The 21,300-nt window shown below is 36.9% G+C and overlaps 1 protein-coding gene and 1 pseudogene across 4 annotated transcripts in view; both read left to right on the top strand.

Moving 5' to 3' along the window:
* The window catches only part of LOC306844725 (disco-interacting protein 2 homolog B-A-like), a 38,129-nt pseudogene extending 23,164 nt beyond the window's left edge, over positions 1-14,965 (top strand). The window contains exons 16-39 of the transcript XR_013785992.1: positions 571-664; positions 742-1,089; positions 1,174-1,313; positions 1,805-1,941; positions 2,078-2,158; positions 2,249-2,376; positions 2,476-2,590; positions 3,756-3,957; positions 4,081-4,193; positions 4,318-4,341; positions 4,474-4,554; positions 4,654-4,777; positions 7,111-7,232; positions 7,370-7,481; positions 8,497-8,606; positions 8,917-9,047; positions 9,211-9,379; positions 9,582-9,752; positions 9,936-9,997; positions 10,302-10,359; positions 10,436-10,510; positions 10,809-10,983; positions 11,253-11,376; positions 11,464-14,965. The product of XR_013785992.1 is annotated as a disco-interacting protein 2 homolog B-A-like (transcript). The remainder of the gene's footprint in view (positions 1-570; positions 665-741; positions 1,090-1,173; positions 1,314-1,804; positions 1,942-2,077; positions 2,159-2,248; positions 2,377-2,475; positions 2,591-3,755; positions 3,958-4,080; positions 4,194-4,317; positions 4,342-4,473; positions 4,555-4,653; positions 4,778-7,110; positions 7,233-7,369; positions 7,482-8,496; positions 8,607-8,916; positions 9,048-9,210; positions 9,380-9,581; positions 9,753-9,935; positions 9,998-10,301; positions 10,360-10,435; positions 10,511-10,808; positions 10,984-11,252; positions 11,377-11,463) is intronic.
* Positions 14,966-15,385: 420 nt separating this feature from the next.
* LOC306844716 (cyclic AMP-responsive element-binding protein 1-like) lies at positions 15,386-21,253 on the top strand. Of its 3 annotated transcripts, none has more exons than XM_079377064.1 (8): positions 15,386-15,740; positions 17,235-17,335; positions 17,464-17,583; positions 17,707-17,804; positions 19,068-19,195; positions 19,451-19,627; positions 19,729-19,876; positions 20,031-21,253. In XM_079377064.1, the coding sequence occupies exons 2-8, from the start codon at positions 17,240-17,242 to the stop codon at positions 20,173-20,175; spliced, it is 912 nt and encodes a 303-aa protein (XP_079233190.1). In that variant the 5' UTR covers positions 15,386-15,740; positions 17,235-17,239; the 3' UTR covers positions 20,176-21,253. The 3 variants fall into 3 exon arrangements, with proteins under 3 accessions (XP_079233190.1, XP_079233191.1, XP_079233192.1); XM_079377065.1 differs by having other exon boundaries at positions 17,235-17,346; positions 20,031-21,140; XM_079377066.1 differs by lacking the exon at positions 17,235-17,335 and having other exon boundaries at positions 20,031-21,140.
* The last annotated feature ends 47 nt before the right edge of the window (positions 21,254-21,300 follow it).

The raw sequence follows: 21,300 nt of genomic DNA, 5'->3' as shown, positions 1-21,300 counted from the left end.
GTCAGTTACTACCCAGCTCTGTATATATATATATATATATATATATATATATATATATACACATATATGACCCTAGACCACAAAACCAGCTGGGGTATATTTATAGCAATAGCCAAAAATACATTGTATGGGTCAAAATGATATATTTTTCTTTTATGCCAAAAATCATTAGGCTATTAAGTAAAGATCATCTTCCATGAAGATATTTTGTAAATTCCCTACTGTAAATATATCAAAACTTAATTTTTGATCAGTAATATGCATTGCTAAGAACTTAATTTGGACAAATTTAAAGGCTTTAAATTTAAATCTTTAAATCTTTTTGCACCCTCAGATTCCAGATTTTCAAATAGTTGTATCCTAACAAACCATACATCAATGCAAAGTTTATTTATTATTTATTTTGTATAAATCTCAATTGAAAAATTTACCCTTATGATTGGTTTATGAAAAATATGTTATGATCCTAAAATAGATTTATTTTTTATTTTTATTTTTTCCATTTTAAAGTACAATTTGACCTCGGCCATTTCTGAGGCATTCGACCAATAAGATCTGTGTGTATTTCAGAGTGTGATGAACCGAATCCACACCATCAGTGTTCCATATGCAGTAATGAAAGCTTGTCCACTTTCCTGGGTTCAGCGAGTTCACATACACAAAGGTACAACAAACACAAAACCAAATGTATGTCTGTCATCTACACACATTTGTTTTGATATGAAACGTCTGTTTCTATAGCACGGGTTGCCCTGGTGAAGTGTCGTGACCTGCATTGGGCTATGATGGCTCACAGAGATCAGAGAGACACCAGTCTGGCCTCGTTACGCATGCTAATTGTTGCTGACGGAGCCAATCCTTGTGAGTTACACTACCAGACCACCTGCAGAGACTCCATGGGAGATGATGTTCATTTAATATTAAACGATTTGAATCTTTTCATGTCTCTGTATCTCCATCTCTTTCTGATTTAGGGTCGGTTTCATCATGTGATGCCTTTTTAAACATATTCCAGGCTCATGGTTTGAAGCCAGAGGTCATTTGCCCATGTGCTACCTCACCTGAGGCCATGACGGTTGCCATGCGGAGGTATATCATTCTTTTGACGAACTGCAGGGATCCCTGTTTAAAAGCACTAGCTATTTGTTTCCTGATTGTTAAATGTTCCTCCAGGTCTGGGGTCCCTGGTGCTCCTCTTCCAGCGAGAGCCATCCTGTCCATGACTGGGCTGAGCCATGGGGTCATCAGGGTCAACACTGAAGACAAAAACTCTGCTCTCACTGTCCAGGATGTGGGACACGTCATGCCTGGAGGTGTGTGTGTGCTACTAATGCTAAGTTTATATACTACCGATCAAAAGTTTGGAATAATTACAATTTTAAAATGTATTTCAAAAACGTTTCTTATGTTCACGAAGGATTTGGATACAAATGCAGCAAAACAGTCATATTGTGAAATGTTATTACAATTTAAAAGACCTGTTTTCTTTTTAATATATTTTAAAATGTAATTTATTGCTGTTATGTGTTTTTGATTAAATAAATGCAGCGATGTCTTTCAAAAACATAAAAAACAACAACAAATGATTGAAAACTTGGTAGTGTCATTAAATCTTATGTGTGTGATTTGCATTGTCCACACAATACAAAATATAATCATGGCATTACTGTAGGTTTATGGAGCTATATTATCTCACTCACATTTCCTTCAGAGAAAAATCCAGTTCATAATACCATGTTTTCAAAGTTTAAATATGTTTGTCAAGCACGTGTGAAGTTAGCATGTGTGTTTATGTGTGTTTTAGCATTGATGTGCATTGTGAAACCGGATGGGCCGCCCATGCTGTGCAAGACGGATGAGATTGGAGAGATCGTCGTGAACTCTCGTGCTGGTGGCAACATGTACTACGGCCTGCATGGAGTCACTAAAAACACCTTTGAGGTATGACGATCAATTTAACACTCACATAGACAGACAATGTTGCAACTTCATATTGAATTACACACCATAAATATATTTCTAATGGAATAATGCTGCGGTTTTGATATGCATGTGAATTTTGATTGAAATCTGGCAGGTGATCCCAGTCAATGCTAGTGGCACTCCTATTGGTGAAATCCCATTTGTGCGGTCAGGATTACTGGGGTTTGTTGGACCGGTAAGAATGTGAAAAAGGAAAACAAGAGAGGGACAGTGCATTTTTTCATGTGAATAAAAGCAGTTTTTTTCCCCTCTCTTCCTTCAATAGGGTAGTTTGATATTTGTGGTGGGTAAGAATGAGGGCTTGCTAATGGTTAGTGGTCGTCGTCACAATGCTGATGATCTAGTAGCGACAGCACTAGCGGTGGAACCAGTCAAAACTGTGTACAGAGGAAGGTGAGGGTTCCCATTTGAATATGGAGAGAACAATGTAGTCTTAACATTTATTTTAATGAGAGAATATATTAATCTGAAGTGTTTGTTTGTGTTTTGTAGGATTGCAGTGTTCTCAGTGACTGTGTTCTATGATGAGAGGATAGTGATCGTAGCAGAGCAGAGGCCTGATGCCAGTGAAGAAGACAGCTTCCAGTGGATGAGTCGGGTTCTGCAGGTGCAGACAAATTTATAGCAGTAGTTTTAAATTTGAATGTTTTATACTTATACTAAATCTGATCGGGCGTCCCGTGTTAGAATCCTGACTTGAGGACCTTTTCCGATCCCGCCCCATCTCTCTCTCCCACTTCGCTTCCTGTCAGATCTAAACTGTCCTATTATAATAAAGGCAAAAAGGCCAAAATTAAATCTAAAAAATAAAAAAACTGATCGGATGTACCATGTTAATGCCATGGTACGCAAGGCAGTATATGTATACACACCTGTGACTGTACTGCCAATATGTGCTATCTTTTTGTGGAAAAATGGTTTGTAATATTGCTAATTATTTAATGAATATTTATGCTTATGTATTATTTAAAGTTATTTGTCATCAAAATCCATGTTGTTATTGTTAACTAAAACTAAAACGATTGCAAATCATTTTCATTGATTGAAATAAAGCTGAAATAATATAAAAACATTTCATGAAAAAAATTTTCTTGGCAACTAACTGAAATAAAATTATTTTAAGTTGAAGTACTAAAATTAATAAAACTAAAACTGAAATAAAAATTGAATTAAAGCTAAATAGAAATATCTAAAAGAATGAAAAACTAATAAAAATGACAAAAGCACATCATAAAATTATTTAAAGGGACAGTTCACCCAAAAATGAAAATTGCCATTAAGTACTCATCCTCATGTCGTTCCAAACCCAAAAGTCCTGCGTTCATCTTCGGAACACAAATTGAGATATTTTTAATGAAATCCAAGAGCTTTCTGACCCTCCATATATAGCAACACAACTGAAAGGTTCTCAGGCCCAGAAACGTAGTAAGGGTATCAGTAAAACTGATACACAGTAAACTGAAAATATAAAAATAAAAAGATAATTCAAAATATTTGTAATTTTTATGATAGTATATAAATAAATAACACTGCTCTTAATTAGCTTTATCTAGTTATGCAAATCAGGTTAATACATTTCCATCGACTATAGTTACATTTTAATTAAGGCAGTAAATTTACCATGGTGATGTAAAATCACAACAGTGTTCTATTACTGCTTGCATAAATGTTAATTCATTGTTTAGTTTAACACACAAAAGTTTGACAATCTTTTATATATGATGCATTTATTTGTTTGTTGGTGGTTTGTGTGTATTGTTTCACAACTGCAGGCAATTGACAGTATTCATCAGGTGGGATTGTATTGTCTTGCACTGGTTCCTGCCAACACCCTGCCCAAAACTCCCCTAGGGGGTATTCACATCTCAGATACCAAGCAACTCTTCCTGGAGGGAGCGCTGCACCCCTGCAACATCCTCATGTGCCCCCACACCTGCGTCACCAACATGCCCAAACCACGTCAAAAACAACCAGGTGTGTATGCAGGGGTTAAATAGAGATCTTAGAGGTGAGGGAACCCTAAAATCTAGAGGTGAAGATCTGATGCATATGATGTTTATCTCAAAGTGTTCTTTCCTGTTAATATGTCTTTCATAGTCGGTGTTGGCCCTGCCTCCATCATGGTGGGTAATTTGGTTGCTGGGAAAAGAATTGCACAGGCTGCAGGCAGAGATCTGGGACTCATAGAGGACCAAGACCTGGTCAGGAAGGTAAACTGAGACTTATTGTGTATTGTGCCCATACAACAGCAAATAAATAATGCAAACAGTATAATTTGAAGCAGTTTATTTGAAATGCATTGTGTGGTATTTTAATGCTTTCGTATGGATGCAGCTGTGCATGTGGCCTACAATGATGGTAAGCATTGTGATCATTACGGCACAATCACATGCGTGACATGACTTTTGGCATGATACGATTATTTAATGTTTTATTGATGTTATATGTTTGATGTTATTGATGATAAACTGTCTATCTTGTCTCTCTTAGCATCAATTCCTTACAGAGGCTTTACAGTGGAGAGCTCAAACCGATCCTGACCATACACTTTATGTACTTTTGAATGCAAAGGTAAAAATACTCATACACACAAAAAACTGAGTGGAAGGACTACACTTGATCAAATGCTTACTTAGAATGTCTGGTTTGCTGTGCTCGTTCTCTGTCTAGGGAGTGGCAGTATGTACTGCTACATGTGTTCAGCTTCATAAAAGAGCAGAGAAGATTGCAGCTGCTCTCATGGAGAGAAGTGGTATTAACATCGGAGAAAATGTGGTGCTTTTGTATCCACCAGGTAAATCACACATACTTTGTCCTTTTATAGCAGTTAAAAAACTATATTGGAGTAAACCACAAAAGACATGGTTAATTGAAGAAAAGTGCTCTATCTTATTTCACAGAAGAAGATGTTTTCATATAGGTGCCTTAAAGGGGTCATGAACTGCCTTTGTTTTTTATTTTGTGCTGTTCTCTGAGGTCCACTTATAATGTTTTGAAGATTTTTACATCAAAAACATAATTTAGAAGTAATAGGTTATTTTCTGTCCTGCTTTTAACCCCCCTCATCAGAACGCTCTGTTTGAATAGGCGTGGTCAGTGTTGGGGTAACGCATTACAAGTAACGCGAGTTACTTTCAAGTAACTAGTAAAGTAACACATTACTTTTTAATTTACAAGAAAATATCTGAGTTACTTTTTCAAAAAAGTAACGCCAGTTACTTTTTCCCCATTTATTGACTGACAGTGCGCTGTGTGAGCATGCTGTTACTATAGATCTAAATGTGAATGTGCATGAATTCATCCCACTCGCAAAAAACAGATTTAGTATTCATCAAAATGAATTAAAACAGTGAAATGCAAACTCAGAATATGACGCAAACTGCAATAATTAAATATGTTAAACAACACAAATGTATCTAATCCCATTTTATTAACCAATGTCTTTGCTGCTGACCTTTGATGATCAAGTTCAACCATACTAATAAGCAAAAATTACTTTAGATAAACTAACAATTGTACTTCATTGTTTTTTTTATTGCCGAAGAGTGTTAAACCTTCTTATCCTGAGTTTTACTTTACAGACGTGAATTTACTTTTCCTTCACAAGATACAGGGCTTTTACATTTTAATTAATGTAATTTCTTGTATTAAAAACAATCAAGCCCTGCTCATATTTAAAAAGTAACGCAAAAGTAACGTAACGCATTACTTTCCATAAAAAGTAGCTAAGTAACGTAATTAGTTACTTTTTTAGGGAGTAACGCAATATTGTAATGCATTACTTTTAAAAGTAACTTTCCCCAACACTGGGCGTGGTGGATTGTAGACTTGGAAGTAAACGCCCAATGCTGTGATTGGCTAATAGTTGTGTATGTTTGACAGCGTACATTCATTCCTCATAGATGGACACTGCTGTGATTTAGGTAAAAAATGCATAAACAACTCAATACATATCATCTGTAATAAGAGAAAAAGCAATAGTGACCACGTAATGAAAACAGTTACTCACACTTGTGTGTTGCGACATTACTATCGGATTCAATATAGTTGGCACATCATCGTCTATTAGTTTAAAAAAAATTAAAATCCCGCGTCGAATTGTGCCTCATTTGTAAAGGAATCCGCGGTAAAATGAAGTGAACAAAGGACCGAGTTCTTACTGTCTTGGTCTGGATCTTCATTAAAAATAAAGTTCATCCACTCTTTCATCAGAAGGAAGTTGATGCAAAGACTGTTTTTCCACAAGCACAGCGTTTTGTTGTCTTTTTCTTTTGGTTTCTTGAAGAATCATCTTTTTCATTTGGTTTATGCCTAGACCTGCATTCACCTCTCTCATTATTTACACTACATGCACAAATCGGTGGGTGGGGCTAAACAGGCAGTGATGTAGAAGCAGACGTTGATCTTCTTCTGCGGAGGCGGTACTTAGCCACACCATTACCTCACAGAGTGGCACATTCCAGAAGCTGTCGTTTTGGCAGACTGGCTTAAATATTTGCTGCTTTTAGACTAACAAGAAAGTTTTGAGTTCTGAAACTCACAGGATGTTTTTATAGTACAATGACCTCTTATATGTCAAAAGATCACGGGAATGTTGGTTTCTCACTTCATGACCCTAACCCGAACCCTAAAGCAGCAAAAACAGTGTTAATGCAACTAAAACTATTAAAATTTTATATAAATAAATAAAGCTGAAATATAAATATTAGATTATATAAATATTAGATTATTAGAAAACTACAACAAAATTAGAAATGTTGTCTTGACAAGCAACTGAAATAATTTGAAGTGCTAAATTGCTAGAACTATAACTGAAAAAAAATTAAAGCTAAATAGAAATATGAAAAAATTTAATAAAATAATAAAAACACATAACATTACTAAACCAAACTAAACATTTAAATGAAAACTTAAAAAAACAAGCATAAAAGCTAATTTAAAACATTAATTAATAATATAATTGTTTATAAAGAAATAATACTAAAAAACACTGGTAAAAAAGTCTTTAATTCTACAGGACAGTCCAGGAGAAAATACAGAAAAAATGATCACTTAAAAAAAAAATGTAAATGATTTTTTTACACAATTAAAAATGTTGCCTTACATTTGAATTATGTGTGTGTGCAGGTATAGATCTGATCGCAGCATTTTATGGCTGTTTGTATGCTGGTTGTATTCCTGTCACCGTGAGGCCTCCACACCCACAGAACCTCTCTGCCACTCTGCCCACTGTCCGCATGATCATTGATGTAAGTCTATGTGTTTGCTTCTTTTGAACACCTTGATTTGGTTGTGTTTTCTTTTAACTGCTTGGTAGTGAAGGCTCTTCAGCTACCAAACTCTAACGTTGTTCCCTTTTCTTGAATCTTTCACCTGGTCTCCTCAGGTCAGCAAGGCTGCTTGCATTCTCACTACTCAGGTTTTAACGAAGACTCTCAGATCTAAAGAAGCAGCAGCTACAGTCAACATAAAAACATGGCCCATCATAATAGACACAGGTAACACACACCAGTCAGTTTTCAATACAGCTGCTATGCAGAACATAGTGTACTTTGTATAATAATAGGTTTGAGTCATGATATGAAATATGGGGCCAGTTTTACTAACAGTTTGCTCCAATGCAAACTTGTCTTTTGGCGTTAAAATATTACTGTCAGGTTTTACTAAAGACGTGCAGTGAAGAATTAGCACTGAAAAGGCATGGACACAGTTATTTTGGGGCTTGAGTTTATTGAATATGCATTTCTAGGAGTTTCCCTTTCAGATGCAAAATTTATGGGAGAGAATTCAAATGAATCACGCAACGCGTTTTACTAATGTTTGCGCTTGTCAAATGACTGGCATTTGCACCTTTATTTAATGCCCAAAAAAAGCATGTCTTAAACTATTTTGCGCTTAAAATTACTGCAATTATTGTTGCTAGGGGGAGGCACCACAGAGAATAGAGAGCGCGTGGAAGAAGGCAGATGATTTTTTCACATGTATTAATTTATTTTGAATGCCAGAAGAACACATTATCTGAACACATCGTTTGCCAAGCCATGTTATTTTTAATTTGCTTCAGGAAATAAAAGATGACTTCAAACTATCAACTAAGCAATACCAGGTCTATCAAAACTTCTTGCAACCCTTAATTTTTTGGCAAGTGTTACTAACTAATCCTCTCCCATTGGCGCTGTTTTGGAATTGCGCTCTCACGCTAATTTGCCCTGTTTAGTAAAACTGGTCCATGATATGATATGACATATGATATGATACGATACAGTATGATACAATATGACATTATATGGTAATTTAGCATATACACTAGATCAGGATTTGCTCTTTCATTGAAACCACTTTTAGTTTTGTGTAACAGCTTGACTAATAATAGACTCATCACCTTAATACAGTCAATTTAAGCACTTACAAGTCTCCATGTTACATAAAATAACAACATTAACTAACATAAACTTCCCATCCAGTAACAAGCATAGCAAGCAAGCTTAGAAATATATCCATCATCTTCCCCAGATGACTTGCCTCGCAAACGACCTCCCACAATCTATAAACCGCCCAATGCGGAGATGATCGCCTATCTGGATTTCAGTGTCTCAACCACAGGCATGCTGACAGGAGTGAAGGTGAGAGATCTTTCACTTCATTTCAATGGATGTGTTTCATAATTATCTTTAGCAGGGTCATTTATTAACTGACCAATCAGAGATGTTTTACCTGGATGGGATGTTGTTAATACACAGTGGTGTCCTAAAACTTAAAACCAGCAGTGTAAATGTTTCTATTTTGCAATTTTCTCATTTAAAATGGCACAACATTTGAGTTTATATAATATTTCTTGATTTTCAATGTTTTGGACCCCACTGTAGCAAATATCTCCCTCCCTTAGTTGTACTGTACATTTGAGACTCCCCTCTCTGATTGGCTGTCTATCAGATCTCTCATGCGGCGGTGAGCAATCTATGTCGCTCTATAAAGCTGCAGTGTGAGCTGTATTCCTCTCGCCAGATCACCATCTGCCTCGACCCCTACTGTGGAATTGGTTTTGTGCTCTGGTGCCTTGCGAGGTAACAGATGGATACACACGAACAGTCTGATACAAATGACTCATACTAACATAAAAATGACTCACAGCTTTGTGTCATCTTATGCAATGGCTTGTTCTCTTCAGAATGGATATGAGTATGTTTTGAAGGTATTATAAACCTGAAACGTGCCTGTCTTTTACAGTGTATATTCAGGTCATCAGTCCATCTTGATCCCTCCTATGGAGCTGGAGAGCTCGCTGACCCTGTGGTTGGGCACGCTCAGTCAGTACCGCATCAGAGACACCTTCTGCTCCTATTCGGTAATGGAGCTCTGCACCAAGGGCCTAGGTGGACAGACAGACATGCTGAAGGTACGCTGACATGAATATTTACACAACATCAAAGGCATAGTTCACCAAAAAATAGGCAATTCTACCATTAATTGTTCACCATCTTGTCGTTCCAAACCTGTATAGCTTTCTTTCATAGATCCATGGATTCAAAAGATCCATACAATCTTTTTTTTGATCTTCACATGTTCTTCTAATGTTCTTCGTGTCCATCTGACTTCAGGCACGTGGTGTGAACCTGTCATGTGTGAGGAGCTGTGTGGTGGTTGCTGAGGAGCGTCCACGCTTGGCTCTCACACATTCCTTCTCCAAGCTGTTCAAAGATCTTGGACTCTCCATGCGGGCTGTCAGCACTGCTTTTGGGTCGAGAGTTAACCTGGCCATCTGCCTACAGGTGAATTATCTCTACAAATTGATTTTCCTTTGCACCTGCTGTAGGCAACGATATTTACTCTTCTCACTGATCTATCATCTCTATGTTACCAATAAATGCTTTGGTGGGAAGTTGTGGATATGTGATGTTAATTATGTGATGTGCAGCTGATCTGTATGTTTGGTGGGGTTGTATTTTTCACAGGGTACCACAGGACCAGGCCCCTCAACTGTTTATGTGGACATGAAGTCCCTCCGGCATGACCGGTAAGATAAGGACAAACATGTATAAACACACACAAAATAAATAGTGTTTAAAAGCTGAAGTGTGTTTTGTGTGTTAAAATGTGTAAAATGTCACTTTCTGGCCAAATGGAATTGTGTGTGGTGCCATTGAAATAGCAGAAATCACAAAAGTTTTAAATAGTGCAGAATTTTATCAATTATGAGACCGGGTTTAGTCTAATATGAAAAAATCCTGCTGGTCCCCCCCGGCTCTTAGTGATTATGTCATGTAATAAACACTCTTTCTCCTTGTACAACACTGATGATGGTATTTCTGTGTTTGCAGGGTGAGGTTAGTAGAGAGAGGAGCACCACAGTCACTTCCTCTTGTGGAGTCTGGAACAGTAAGCACATTTCCACTGTTGGATCAAGCATAAATGAAATTGAAAATAGTGTTAATGCATTTTCTCCCTCTTTTAGATTCTTCCTGGTGTGAGGGTGATCATAGTCAATCCAGAAACTAGAGGACCACTAGGGGACTCTCACCTGGGAGAGGTGCGTTTACATATGTTTTTTTTAAGTAAAGGAATTACCTTATAACACACTTCTAATCATTGTAATATTATTTTATTTGTACACTAACAATCATAGGAGAGTCATTTTTGGAATACAGTGATTCCTTTGTCCTGCTAAGGCTGATTTTAAATAGTAATGAAAATAAAAATAATAATTTGAGAAATCTACAGTTTGACTGGAAATAATACAATATAAGTGATATTTACCTGGATTTTTTCTTTGTCCATCAAAAAAAGATTAGATTTCTTATCCAAAAATACACTTTTTTCTTTTCTAGATTTGGGTAAACAGTCCCCACAATGCAACAGGATACTACACTATATACGGAGAGGAAAATCTGCAGGCTGACCACTTCAACACTAAACTTAGTTTTGGAGATCCTCAAACGCTCTGGGCCAGAACTGGATACCTGGGCTTTGTCAAGAGAACCGAACTCACAGACTCCAGTGGAGGTGAGAGAGAAAAAAAATGGATGAATTAATGGCAAAGTGCTCATGACAGATTGATAAGAGTGATATAGGGTATGTGGGATGCTAAAGTCTGAGACCATATTGAAGATCTTTTTATTTAATGCACACCAAAAAACGTTTTAGAATTTAAAAAAATTTTAAACAAAAAAAAAGTTGTAAAATGAATGAATATATTGCTAGATTCTGAACTGTTTATAGTAATACTAATAAAAAAACACATGCATTCTTGTAAAACTGTTCTTGCTTGTTAGATCGTCATGACGCCTTGTTTGTGGTGGGCTCTCTGGATGAGACTTTAGAATTGAGAGGTTTGCGATATCATCCAATTGACATCGAGACCAGCGTATCACGTGCCCATCGCAGCATTGGTGAAAGGTAAAGTCCCAGCGTCACACTCTTTGCTAAATTTTCATTGTGCAATCAAGCTATCCATTACCTCTTATTTGTTTTCCCCCTCCGCAGTGCCGTATTCACCTGGACAAATCTGCTGGTGGTGGTGGCTGAACTCTGCGGATCTGAGCAGGACGCTTTGGACCTGGTTCCGCTGGTAACCAATGTCGTATTAGAGGAGCACCATCTGATTGTGGGTGTAGTGGTTATCGTTGACCCAGGGGTCATTCCCATTAACTCCAGAGGAGAAAAGCAGCGAATGCACTTGAGAGACTCCTTCCTGGCAGATCAGCTGGACCCCATATATGTAGCGTACAACATGTGAATGGAGTAATGTGCGATATAAAGGCTTACCAGAAAGGTGCTATGGAGCCTGGCCTCATAACTGGGATTGGGTTCTTATACAGACAGACTTGGCCCTGTTTTTTCAGGGATAAGGTGTTATTGAACAAAAATTACAAATGTGTGAGATGACTGTTTTGGAGAAGGGATATTAGAATTTCCCTTTTTGCTCATTTCCTTCTCCCCCAGAACCCTCCCTCCCTCCCCCTTTTCAGCAAAATGCCACTTACTATCTGTCCAGTTCTTGGTCATGATTTAAATTTACTTGAATTACATAGCTGTTTTTTTTCTACTCAAATGCATTCCTATTCTAGAACTGTCTAGCTAGTAATTTTCTTTGAATTGAAATGAGCTTAAAGCCTCAGTTTGTAAGTTTTCACCTGGGTTGTTCGATTCCAGAATTGTTGATTCTGATTCCAAGTTTTTGGAATCAATGGAATCGATTCCAGGAGTCAATTCTCAGAATAAGTATAAAAGGGAGACAAAGTGAATTCTTAAAAAGTGCAATATAAACTGTAATTTATAAGATTCTGATCACTAGAATGAATGATAGGAGGTCTTGATGGATGGATGAACTACAAAAGACATGAGTCGAGTGATTATGTAGATTTAGCAATATAAATTCTGTATCTTAAATTAGTGTTGTTACAGTTCTTTTGGGATGTGTGTATTAGTGTGCTAATCAAGTTAATGAACAGACTAGGATGTCATGACTCTGAATCCCAACAGCAAAGAATGGAAGATTAGTTTCTTTTAGCATTAAATGATTCTGAATATATACACAGAATTGATCTGCAACCCTGCTTATTAATGGTGCTGTGTGTTACAGGGCTTTAAAATGAAACATTTTAGGACAGCATTGGGGTAATAGGTGTGTCGATACTCCCCTGGTCATTTGTCATTCATCAGATGCTTTTGTCCAAAGCAGCTTACAGTACACTTCTGACACAGGGACAGTCCCTCCAGAGCAACCTGGGGTTAAGTGCCTTTCTCAAGGGCAGTATTGATTATAGGACATTTCTGTAACGCTCTGGTTCATAGAATGCCTTTACCCAGGTTAAAACCCACAGTTTCATCCACCATCGTTTTGATTAACACACAACTGTGCTACAGAGACTGCAGCCATCAGCTCATTTTGCTGTCTGTTCTGGAATCATTTAGCATTTTAATTCTTACCACTGGGGCTTTAACAAAATTTCAGATATGGAGCTATTCTGGTTACAAACTTAAATATATTTGAATTTGTTTTCGTTCTACAGTGTACAATCTATAGCTGTATTAGAAAAAATTGCAATGTAATACCCAAAAGTATATACATTTCTTGACTTGCTTAGTTTTGCGATTAGTGCAATATAAATATTACACTGAACAACTTCATTCCCTCAACCCCCAGAAGTTCAGCATGAGGATAATCATCCCTATTATTTTTCATTATCCTTCATGCACTTTATTAGATAAATGCAGATACGTTCTGTAACATGGAATATTGATATCTGTCAACATGGGCATATGTGTAGTATTACAATTACTTGCATTACTGAGTAGCATATGACTTACACAAAAAAGTGCAGGCACAAAAAAAACATTTACAAATCACACATTCCTTGAGTTTACTTTTCAACATAAAACAGTAAGACGAGAGCATTCACCAACTGCAAACCTCATCATCACACACCAAGCCCAAACTAAACACCAACTGAGGTACGTATAGCTCTATTTTTGCTCTCATCTAAAGGTGCTTATACACATCAGGACAAGCCATTTAAACCTCTGAATGGCAAAAAAGGAATTCAGGCATCTGTACAATAAAACAAAACAACTGTAAAATAACAGGACTGTACAAGCAAGCCCCTTATGAACACCTAACTGTACAAAGGCATCGATTTTACATGTTTGGCAAAGGATCTTTAAAGGACAGTTGCTGTCTCCTGTACTATAGACATTTTTTTGTAGGAATGACTAACTTCTTGTAAACCATAAATAATTGTACATTATTGCTTGTGTACAGATGAGAAATTCTACTGTACTGTACTGTAAGTTAGTTGCTGTATTCTGTCAGATTTTTGGATTAATATTAACTACTGTCATTGACATCCCTTCGTAGCTGAGCAGGGGTCTGAAGTTGAATACTTTTTGTAAATAGCTTGCTCTGTTTCTGTTTTTTTTTTCATTTCTGGTTCATCAGAAATGTGATGGGTTGAAGTCTATCTGTCATGCATTTCTATTTAGAATTCAGATTCCAAAATCTTACGCTATGTACAAGTCTTTAAGATGTAAGCATGATAAAGTCAAGCACTGTGGGGGCTTGAAAGACTATTTCAGAGTCCTTACACACCTGATCACTAGTATGTTAGCCTGACCTCATTCTGGGGTTGTATATGTATGCGTATGTATGGTCACTGCGTTGAAAGGTCATTTGTTTGCTGATGAGTTCCACGATACCTTTTCCCAAATCAGAGACACTGTCATGAAATGTATTCTCTCATTCTCACTGTCATTAATGGCATCAGAGCTGAGCTTATGTGGTGAAAGCACAAGCGAGTGAATGAGCTTTTTACATGGGGCATTCAGGGAAATAGTGCTTTCCAGGATGGAGAAGATATTCATTTATAAATATTCACTTTCATGTTTTGCAATGATTTTGTTCTTTAAATAAAAATTATTTATTTGCATTTATATTTACATAAGCATTAACCAAGTCTTAATATGGACAAGAAACAAAACAAAGCAGAAAATTAGACAAAGTTGATTGCCAGTTAATTGATAATCTGTCATGCCAGCTAAGTGCTGGAACCAAAAGAAATGTTTCACACACCATGCAACCAGCTGCAGTTACAAAAGACACATCCAGCAAAGCAACATACACACTTAACCACTATACAAGAAATAAAATACAGATTATTTGCTTGTTATAAAATGGGAACATGCAACAGTAACTTGACTTTTTTGTTGAGACAATGCATATTACATTTCTGTGTTGATTAAAACGTTATGTTCAATTCTCATAGCATTTTTAATTACAAGATTAAGATATCCCATTCCAGTTATAAGAATGTGATATTTACAATTTCTTTTAGTCGTTCATGGATATAAATGAAAGTCATGAATATGCAAGCAAGCATTTTCCTGTTGGTTCACATCTTTCTTTTTTTGTACATTGGTTATTGTAACTGTTTTATACTCCAATGAAAAACACGAAAAAATAATAAAAGGCTTTTATTTTGCATCTCTGAAGTTTTTTTTATTTTTATAACTGCATCTATCTATCTATCTGGCCTTTTGGTGAAAGTAGCCTACACAATGCTTTAATATCCCAGCTTTTTTGGAGAAAAAAGTTGTTTCTCAGTAAAATATGTCATAAAATTATTCATTATAAATTTCTTTAATTTTATAGATAACTGCACTGTTTTATTTTTATTTTATTAAGGAATGAAAGTTTCAATAGCTGTTAATAGCTGACGTACAGGTTCTTTAAAAAATGCAATATTAACATTAACAATTTTTTTTTTCCCAAAAACAAATTGAACATAATAGTTGAGGTTGTATAACAGGAAACATATACTGTTAAGAATTTCTCCCAACAAATTTAATAGGGTTTCATTTTTTGTTCATAATAATCATTAAGAATTCTTGCAGCGATTCCACTTCTAGTAAAAAATAATGTACATTTTGAAATGCAATTTGTAAATATTTTTTGGTGAATATAGTATTTGCCAAGCAGAATATAGAAATTCATATTCATGCATTGGTTTCATTCATGTCCCCAGACCCCTTTTGACCAATCACGAAGCTTAATACAGATTTACGTAACACGTCCTTCTAGGGGGCGGCGCTTATTGCGGCCTTTAGAAAAAAAAAACCCTCAAGCCATCTAGATTTTTTCAATGGAAACCGCCCAGGTTTATTCTATGCATTATTAAATAATTTACTTTACAAATTATATCTCGAATCCTGGCATCTCTATAGACGGCGTTATTGTTACCAGGAGCGGTTCTTAAGGATTGAAGGTAAGGCGTTGCTTTAGTTCTGTACTCTTCCTCCTCTGTCGCTGCAGTCATGGCGTCCGGCCGCTCGGTTCTAGCACTCGTTACGGGAAGGTGTTTTAATGGCTCCCCGTATCGCTGACGTCTGTTGACGCGGGCATTTGCGTGCCAGTGACTCGCTTGGAACTTTCTGCAGAGCGCGGCATAAAGTCGCCCACAGGCTTCACAACACACCGCAGCGGCTTGCTTTATTTAGAGATGTGCTTTTGATCAGGATCTCATGGGGGAATAATAAGACTTTAAGACGCTCACACGTTAAATATTTGCGACATCGCTAAAAGAAACTAGCTATTTCTAGTGATGGAGCTTTTGTGTAGTAGAAACAAGCCTGCTTATAAATACCTGCCGAGTCTTATGTATTTTGACAGATAACATTAATTCCTGAAATGAAATCATAGGTAGTTTAAAATTTTTATTTAGCATGTTAGCTGCTGTAGCTTTAGATTTTTTGTTTTAAACGTGGACTTTTAACAGACAATATTATCGTAAATGTTGAATCAACAGGTCAGCATAGCTCGCAATGTTATTATGGCTTTATTAAAATAGAAATTATCCCGATATTGCTTGTATTTTCGAGCATTGTGCGTATTTGATGGGCGTTATTTAGCATCCGGTTCTGCATGAAGTGCTGTTAATAACACAAAGCAGCTTCTTCATGCTTCACATGAAGTTGTGTCTTCAATGTTAAGTAGTCTTTCTGTTTTTTTTCTGCTTCATTACATTGTAATTTTATTTTCCAATTGTACTAACACGATTTTACTGGAATCAAATCATAAATGAGGTTCAGCAATAATGTGTAGAAAGCAGCCCACAAGGACAGTGTAAGTGTGTGTGGTGGAGTTGAAGTTACTGACGCAGGGTTGGGGTGAAATGGAAACGGTGACTAAATCAAGGCTTTTGACTGTTAGCCTGGGTTGACCACAGAACTATCTGCACAGACACCAACTATCTGCACAGACCCCCCCCCCCCCCCCCCCCCCCGACTATCCTGTGAGCACATGTAAACAGCCTATATTCTTCAGCCTTCTCATGTTTGCTGTCAGTCTGCAAAATTGTACATAGACAGTTTTTCTTTCACTGTTCAAATTTGTTTGCCCTGAAATAAATAAATAAAATTCAGAAACTTTAAAAAAAAATTTACACATTATATGTGGTTTTTATTTTTTATTAGAAATTCTAATTTCAAGTATTTTTTTTATATTAAACAAGTATTAAACAATTATTTAAAAAAATATATTTATTACCAAAATTTTTTTTAGTTATTTGATAGGCATTAAAATGTATGTACATGATATAGCATGTTTATAGTACCGATAATCTCTGTAAACAGTACATTCTAGTAATCACAGAACTAGGCAATTCAAAAATTGTGGAAGCTCTGTATACAAGTACTGTTCATGGAAAGCATCATATCTACATTAAATATTGACCAAAATCTGTCTCATTGTTGGTCTGCAGTGGCAATGGAGGAGGTCCAGCAGAATAACAGTAATGGCTCCGATCAAACTCTTGCCATCCCCACAACTATAACTGCCTCTCACATATCACAGATAGCACAGGTACTGTTCATGTATGTACTTATGTACGCACATTTTCATGATCTATATGCATGTTGTGTGACTGAGCATTTGTTTAAAAAAACAGCAATAAAATTGCTTGTTTCATGTTATGATTATCATATACAAAGATGTCTCTGGGTGGGAATCCAGTGACTGTGGTTCAGCTGCCCAGCGGTCAGTTCCAGGTTCAAGGTGTGATTCAGTCAGCGCAGTCATCGGTTATCCAGTCTCCACCATCACATGCACAGGTAATGTGCAGACACGCATACAGTGATCTTAAACGTCCTGATCTTTAAAACTTCTGAATGCTTTTACTTCAGGTTGAAATCAATTACATGTTTCCCCTCCAGTTAAACAATGTTTCCTATTAGGGCCAAGGATCTGACAGTGATGATTCTCAGGAATCAAGCGATAGCGGAGCATCTAACCAGAAGTCAAGAGAGCTCTTGGCTCGGCGCCCATCCTACAGGTAAAAAGCCCAGGGGGCAAGGGCAAATAATTAATGAGTCTGCTGGCCCTGATGAGTGTCACCTCAAAATTGCACAGATTCTTTAATTACTTCTAAAGCTGGCATCCTACTAGCCTTCATTTGCATAGTTTTTGGACAATCAGAGGGATTGTTCTTGCAGACACTCTGACCACATGTAGCAAGTGTGTATTTATCAGAGCCAGTCAGTGAGGTCGACTCTCATGGCCTTGGCAGTGACCAGCAAACAGCTTCGCACACTGAAGAACTGGATCTGCTCCAAAATATTCCCTCAGTAAACGCACAGCTCACAAACTCATTATTATTCATGGTGATTGTGTAACCAAGCAGTTTCTCCCAAGCATGGTTCTCCTGCACTTTAATGTCTAATAGAGTGAGAAAGCGAAGACAGAAGACATTTTTAGTTAAAGTCGCCATGTAACCTCTTTTCTTCTATTGTAATGTGTATCCAAGTGAAATGGCTTCTTGAATTAGTAAAAATGTTGCATGCAATTTGATTTTGTTCTTCTGGAATTGATTGAGATTGTAACATTTGCAAACAACAATGATACATGTAAGTGACAGGCTGCTGGAGATTTTTGCCCTGTGTTTGTTATGAGAGGGGAAGTTGTTAATGTTTTTGATTGAAGTTCATGTGGTACGCATGAATAATAAAAAATAAAAAAAAGCGATGTTCACAGGTAAATCATTTATAATAATAATAATAATAAAACACTGCAGTATTTAATTTAATGAAAATAAGAATTGACAATTCTTCAATTGTTTGATTTGCATGGCGACTTGAATGTAAAAGTTTTTTTAAATGATTATAGTGCTTGTATTGGATTTTTGTTCTTGTTTTGGAAATCTTTGACAAAATCACAGAGAAATGTCATTTAATCACTCCTTATGCAGTCATCATTTACAGTTTTTTAATGCAGCATAAATTAATTTTTTTACATTTAGCCACATCAAGTTTTTGACTCTGATTGACACTGACGTTTCATTGACAAAGAACTGCCTCTCATACTGTGGAATGAGTTGGGCCAGAACCAGCGTATTTCACCCATTGTTTAAAAAAAAATCTTTTAGGTTTCTCTTTTGGGTATTTTTGTTCTCCATTTCATGTGTCCTTAATTATACACAAACACAACGTTAGTGAGAGGAAAATAAAAAGCTAAATTTTCCAAACTCCAAGCACATCTCTGGCACAAAACCAAAAGTTTAGGCACTGCACAAACTTTCTGTTCCTTTTTTGTGTTTCAGGAAGATTCTAAACGATCTATCAGCTGAGGAAGTTCAGAATGAGGGAGAAGAGGAAACCTCCACCTCCTCTGCCATAACAAGTGTCTCACTCCCTACTCCGATCTACCAGACAAGCACTGGCCAATATTGTAAGCCAAGTCAACATATTTTTTGAATGCAATGGGTTTTGTGAGGTACTGAATGCATCATGATGCATGTGGTAACTTCCTATGTATTTTGCAACAGAAATTAAGCAAATGGTTGCATAAGCCATGCAGTATGTTGTTTATACAAACTTGATTTTTCTTATTATTTTACAGCATGAACTAGAGCACAGTTGTAATAAGCAATTGCATATTATACCATAAACCATCCATCACAGTTTTTTTTTTTCTCCTTTGCAGTTGCGATTTCATCCAATGGCTCTCTGCAGCTGGCCAGTGCTAGTTCAGAGGGTGTGCAAGGCCTGCAGACTCTCACCATGACCAACTCAAACCCAAGCCAGCCAACTATCCTGCAATACGCTCAGACCGCCGACGGACAACAGATTCTGCTGCCTAGTAACCAAGTGGTGCTCCAAGGTTGGCACACAAAGGCAAAAAGACCTTTTCATTTGGCAATGAGCTGGTATTGTTGCTTTTGTACATGTGGGACACACTCTGGCTGTGATACTGTGTTATAGGTGCAGGGGGAGAAATGCAAGCTTATCAGATCCGCTCTTCTTCCTCCTCGCTGCCTCAGACTGTCGTCATGACATCACCCGTTATCAGCTCTCAGGGCAAAAGCGATGACCCACAAATGAAGAGAGAGATACGCCTGGCGAAGAACAGGTGGGTGTATTTGAGCAAAAGAGGATTGGTTTGTTTAGCGAGATGAAGTTGTTTGGTGATGTATAATATCCTGCGGTTGTTTTCATATGGGTCGTTTTTATTGCATTGTAAGCCTAACTTAATTTTTTGTGTAATTGCGAATCACTGTGTGCAGGGAGGCAGCCAGAGAGTGCCGCAGAAAGAAAAAGGAGTATGTGAAGTGTTTGGAGAACCGTGTGGCTGTTCTGGAGAATCAGAACAAGACTCTTATCGAGGAGCTCAAGACATTAAAGGACCTGTACTGTGTTAAAACTGGCTAGTGGGACATCCATCCAATCATGCTAATGGGACTTTGCTGGCAGACCTGTCTGCCTATGTGCTTATACAAACACAGACACAGGGACTTTTTTTTTGGCATGGGGGATGCATTTAATCCTCATGTCAAATGCTTGTTTTTATACAACTCATTTTTAACTAATAGCCTAAGAACGATTGACCAGAAACAACAGCAACTGTTATGATTTTCAGGATAGATGGAAAGAGGGATACGCTTTTCCATTAACATATTTTTATTTGCAGTCAAACAGATGTTTATATTTGTGTATGTATCTTGTGCAAGCATTGGCACGTCTACACTGGGAGATCTCGCTTTATTCTTGACCCATTTGGTTTACAGGGAATATTGAATGTTAATTTTATTTGAAGCGCTAGCTGAATTTTGCTTTATCCAGATAGAAGACTGGTATTTTTACACCTTATCTCAGATACGCTTGTACGTATGAAATTTGTGACGCGATTGTGTTTTTCATGAAGTCATGCAGCTGTGTCCTTTGCATTTTTGCTATTTTCCCCTTCTTAGGAAACTATGATATTCTTATCCCCATTCCGTATTTTACTTTAATGAGTTTTAGTGAGACGTTTTCTACAGAGACTGAGCAGAATTAAGGTGAGGACTTTCAGCTTTATTATTATGGGTAACATGAAACAGTGGTAAACTCATTTAAGCCTTATTCTGGATTGATATACTAATATTGTAGAATTCAAACCCATGTGCTTTCTAGTCCAGGTCTTTGTAATATGTCTGATTAGTCTTTAAGCCATATACACACTTGGGTTGGGACCGTTGTTGGTTTTAGCTGAGTAATAGGCATGAGGCTTACCACTGTTTATAAGCCAAGCTGTTACAAGACAATCGAATCAGGGAGTATACGATGAAAAAACCCCAGATGTCATTTGTTTTTTGCTAAAGTGAATCTAAATAAATATTTTTCCAGCCTTTGTTTTTCTCCCTTTCAGTTTCAGTGTTGGTTTGTTGCTTGCCTAATTTGTGGCTCAGAGACCCTTGGAAAATCTCCACTCAGTATATTTGGAAAAACCTAATAAAGAATAATAACTTTGTTTTACTTTTCAGGCTTAGGAAAACTACAAAAACAATACAATCAAAG

Source organism: Barbus barbus (assembly GCF_936440315.1).
Source record: "Barbus barbus genome assembly, chromosome: 25".
Classification (NCBI taxonomy): domain Eukaryota; kingdom Metazoa; phylum Chordata; class Actinopteri; order Cypriniformes; family Cyprinidae; genus Barbus; species Barbus barbus.
This window is presented reverse-complemented; position numbering and strand designations above follow the sequence as displayed.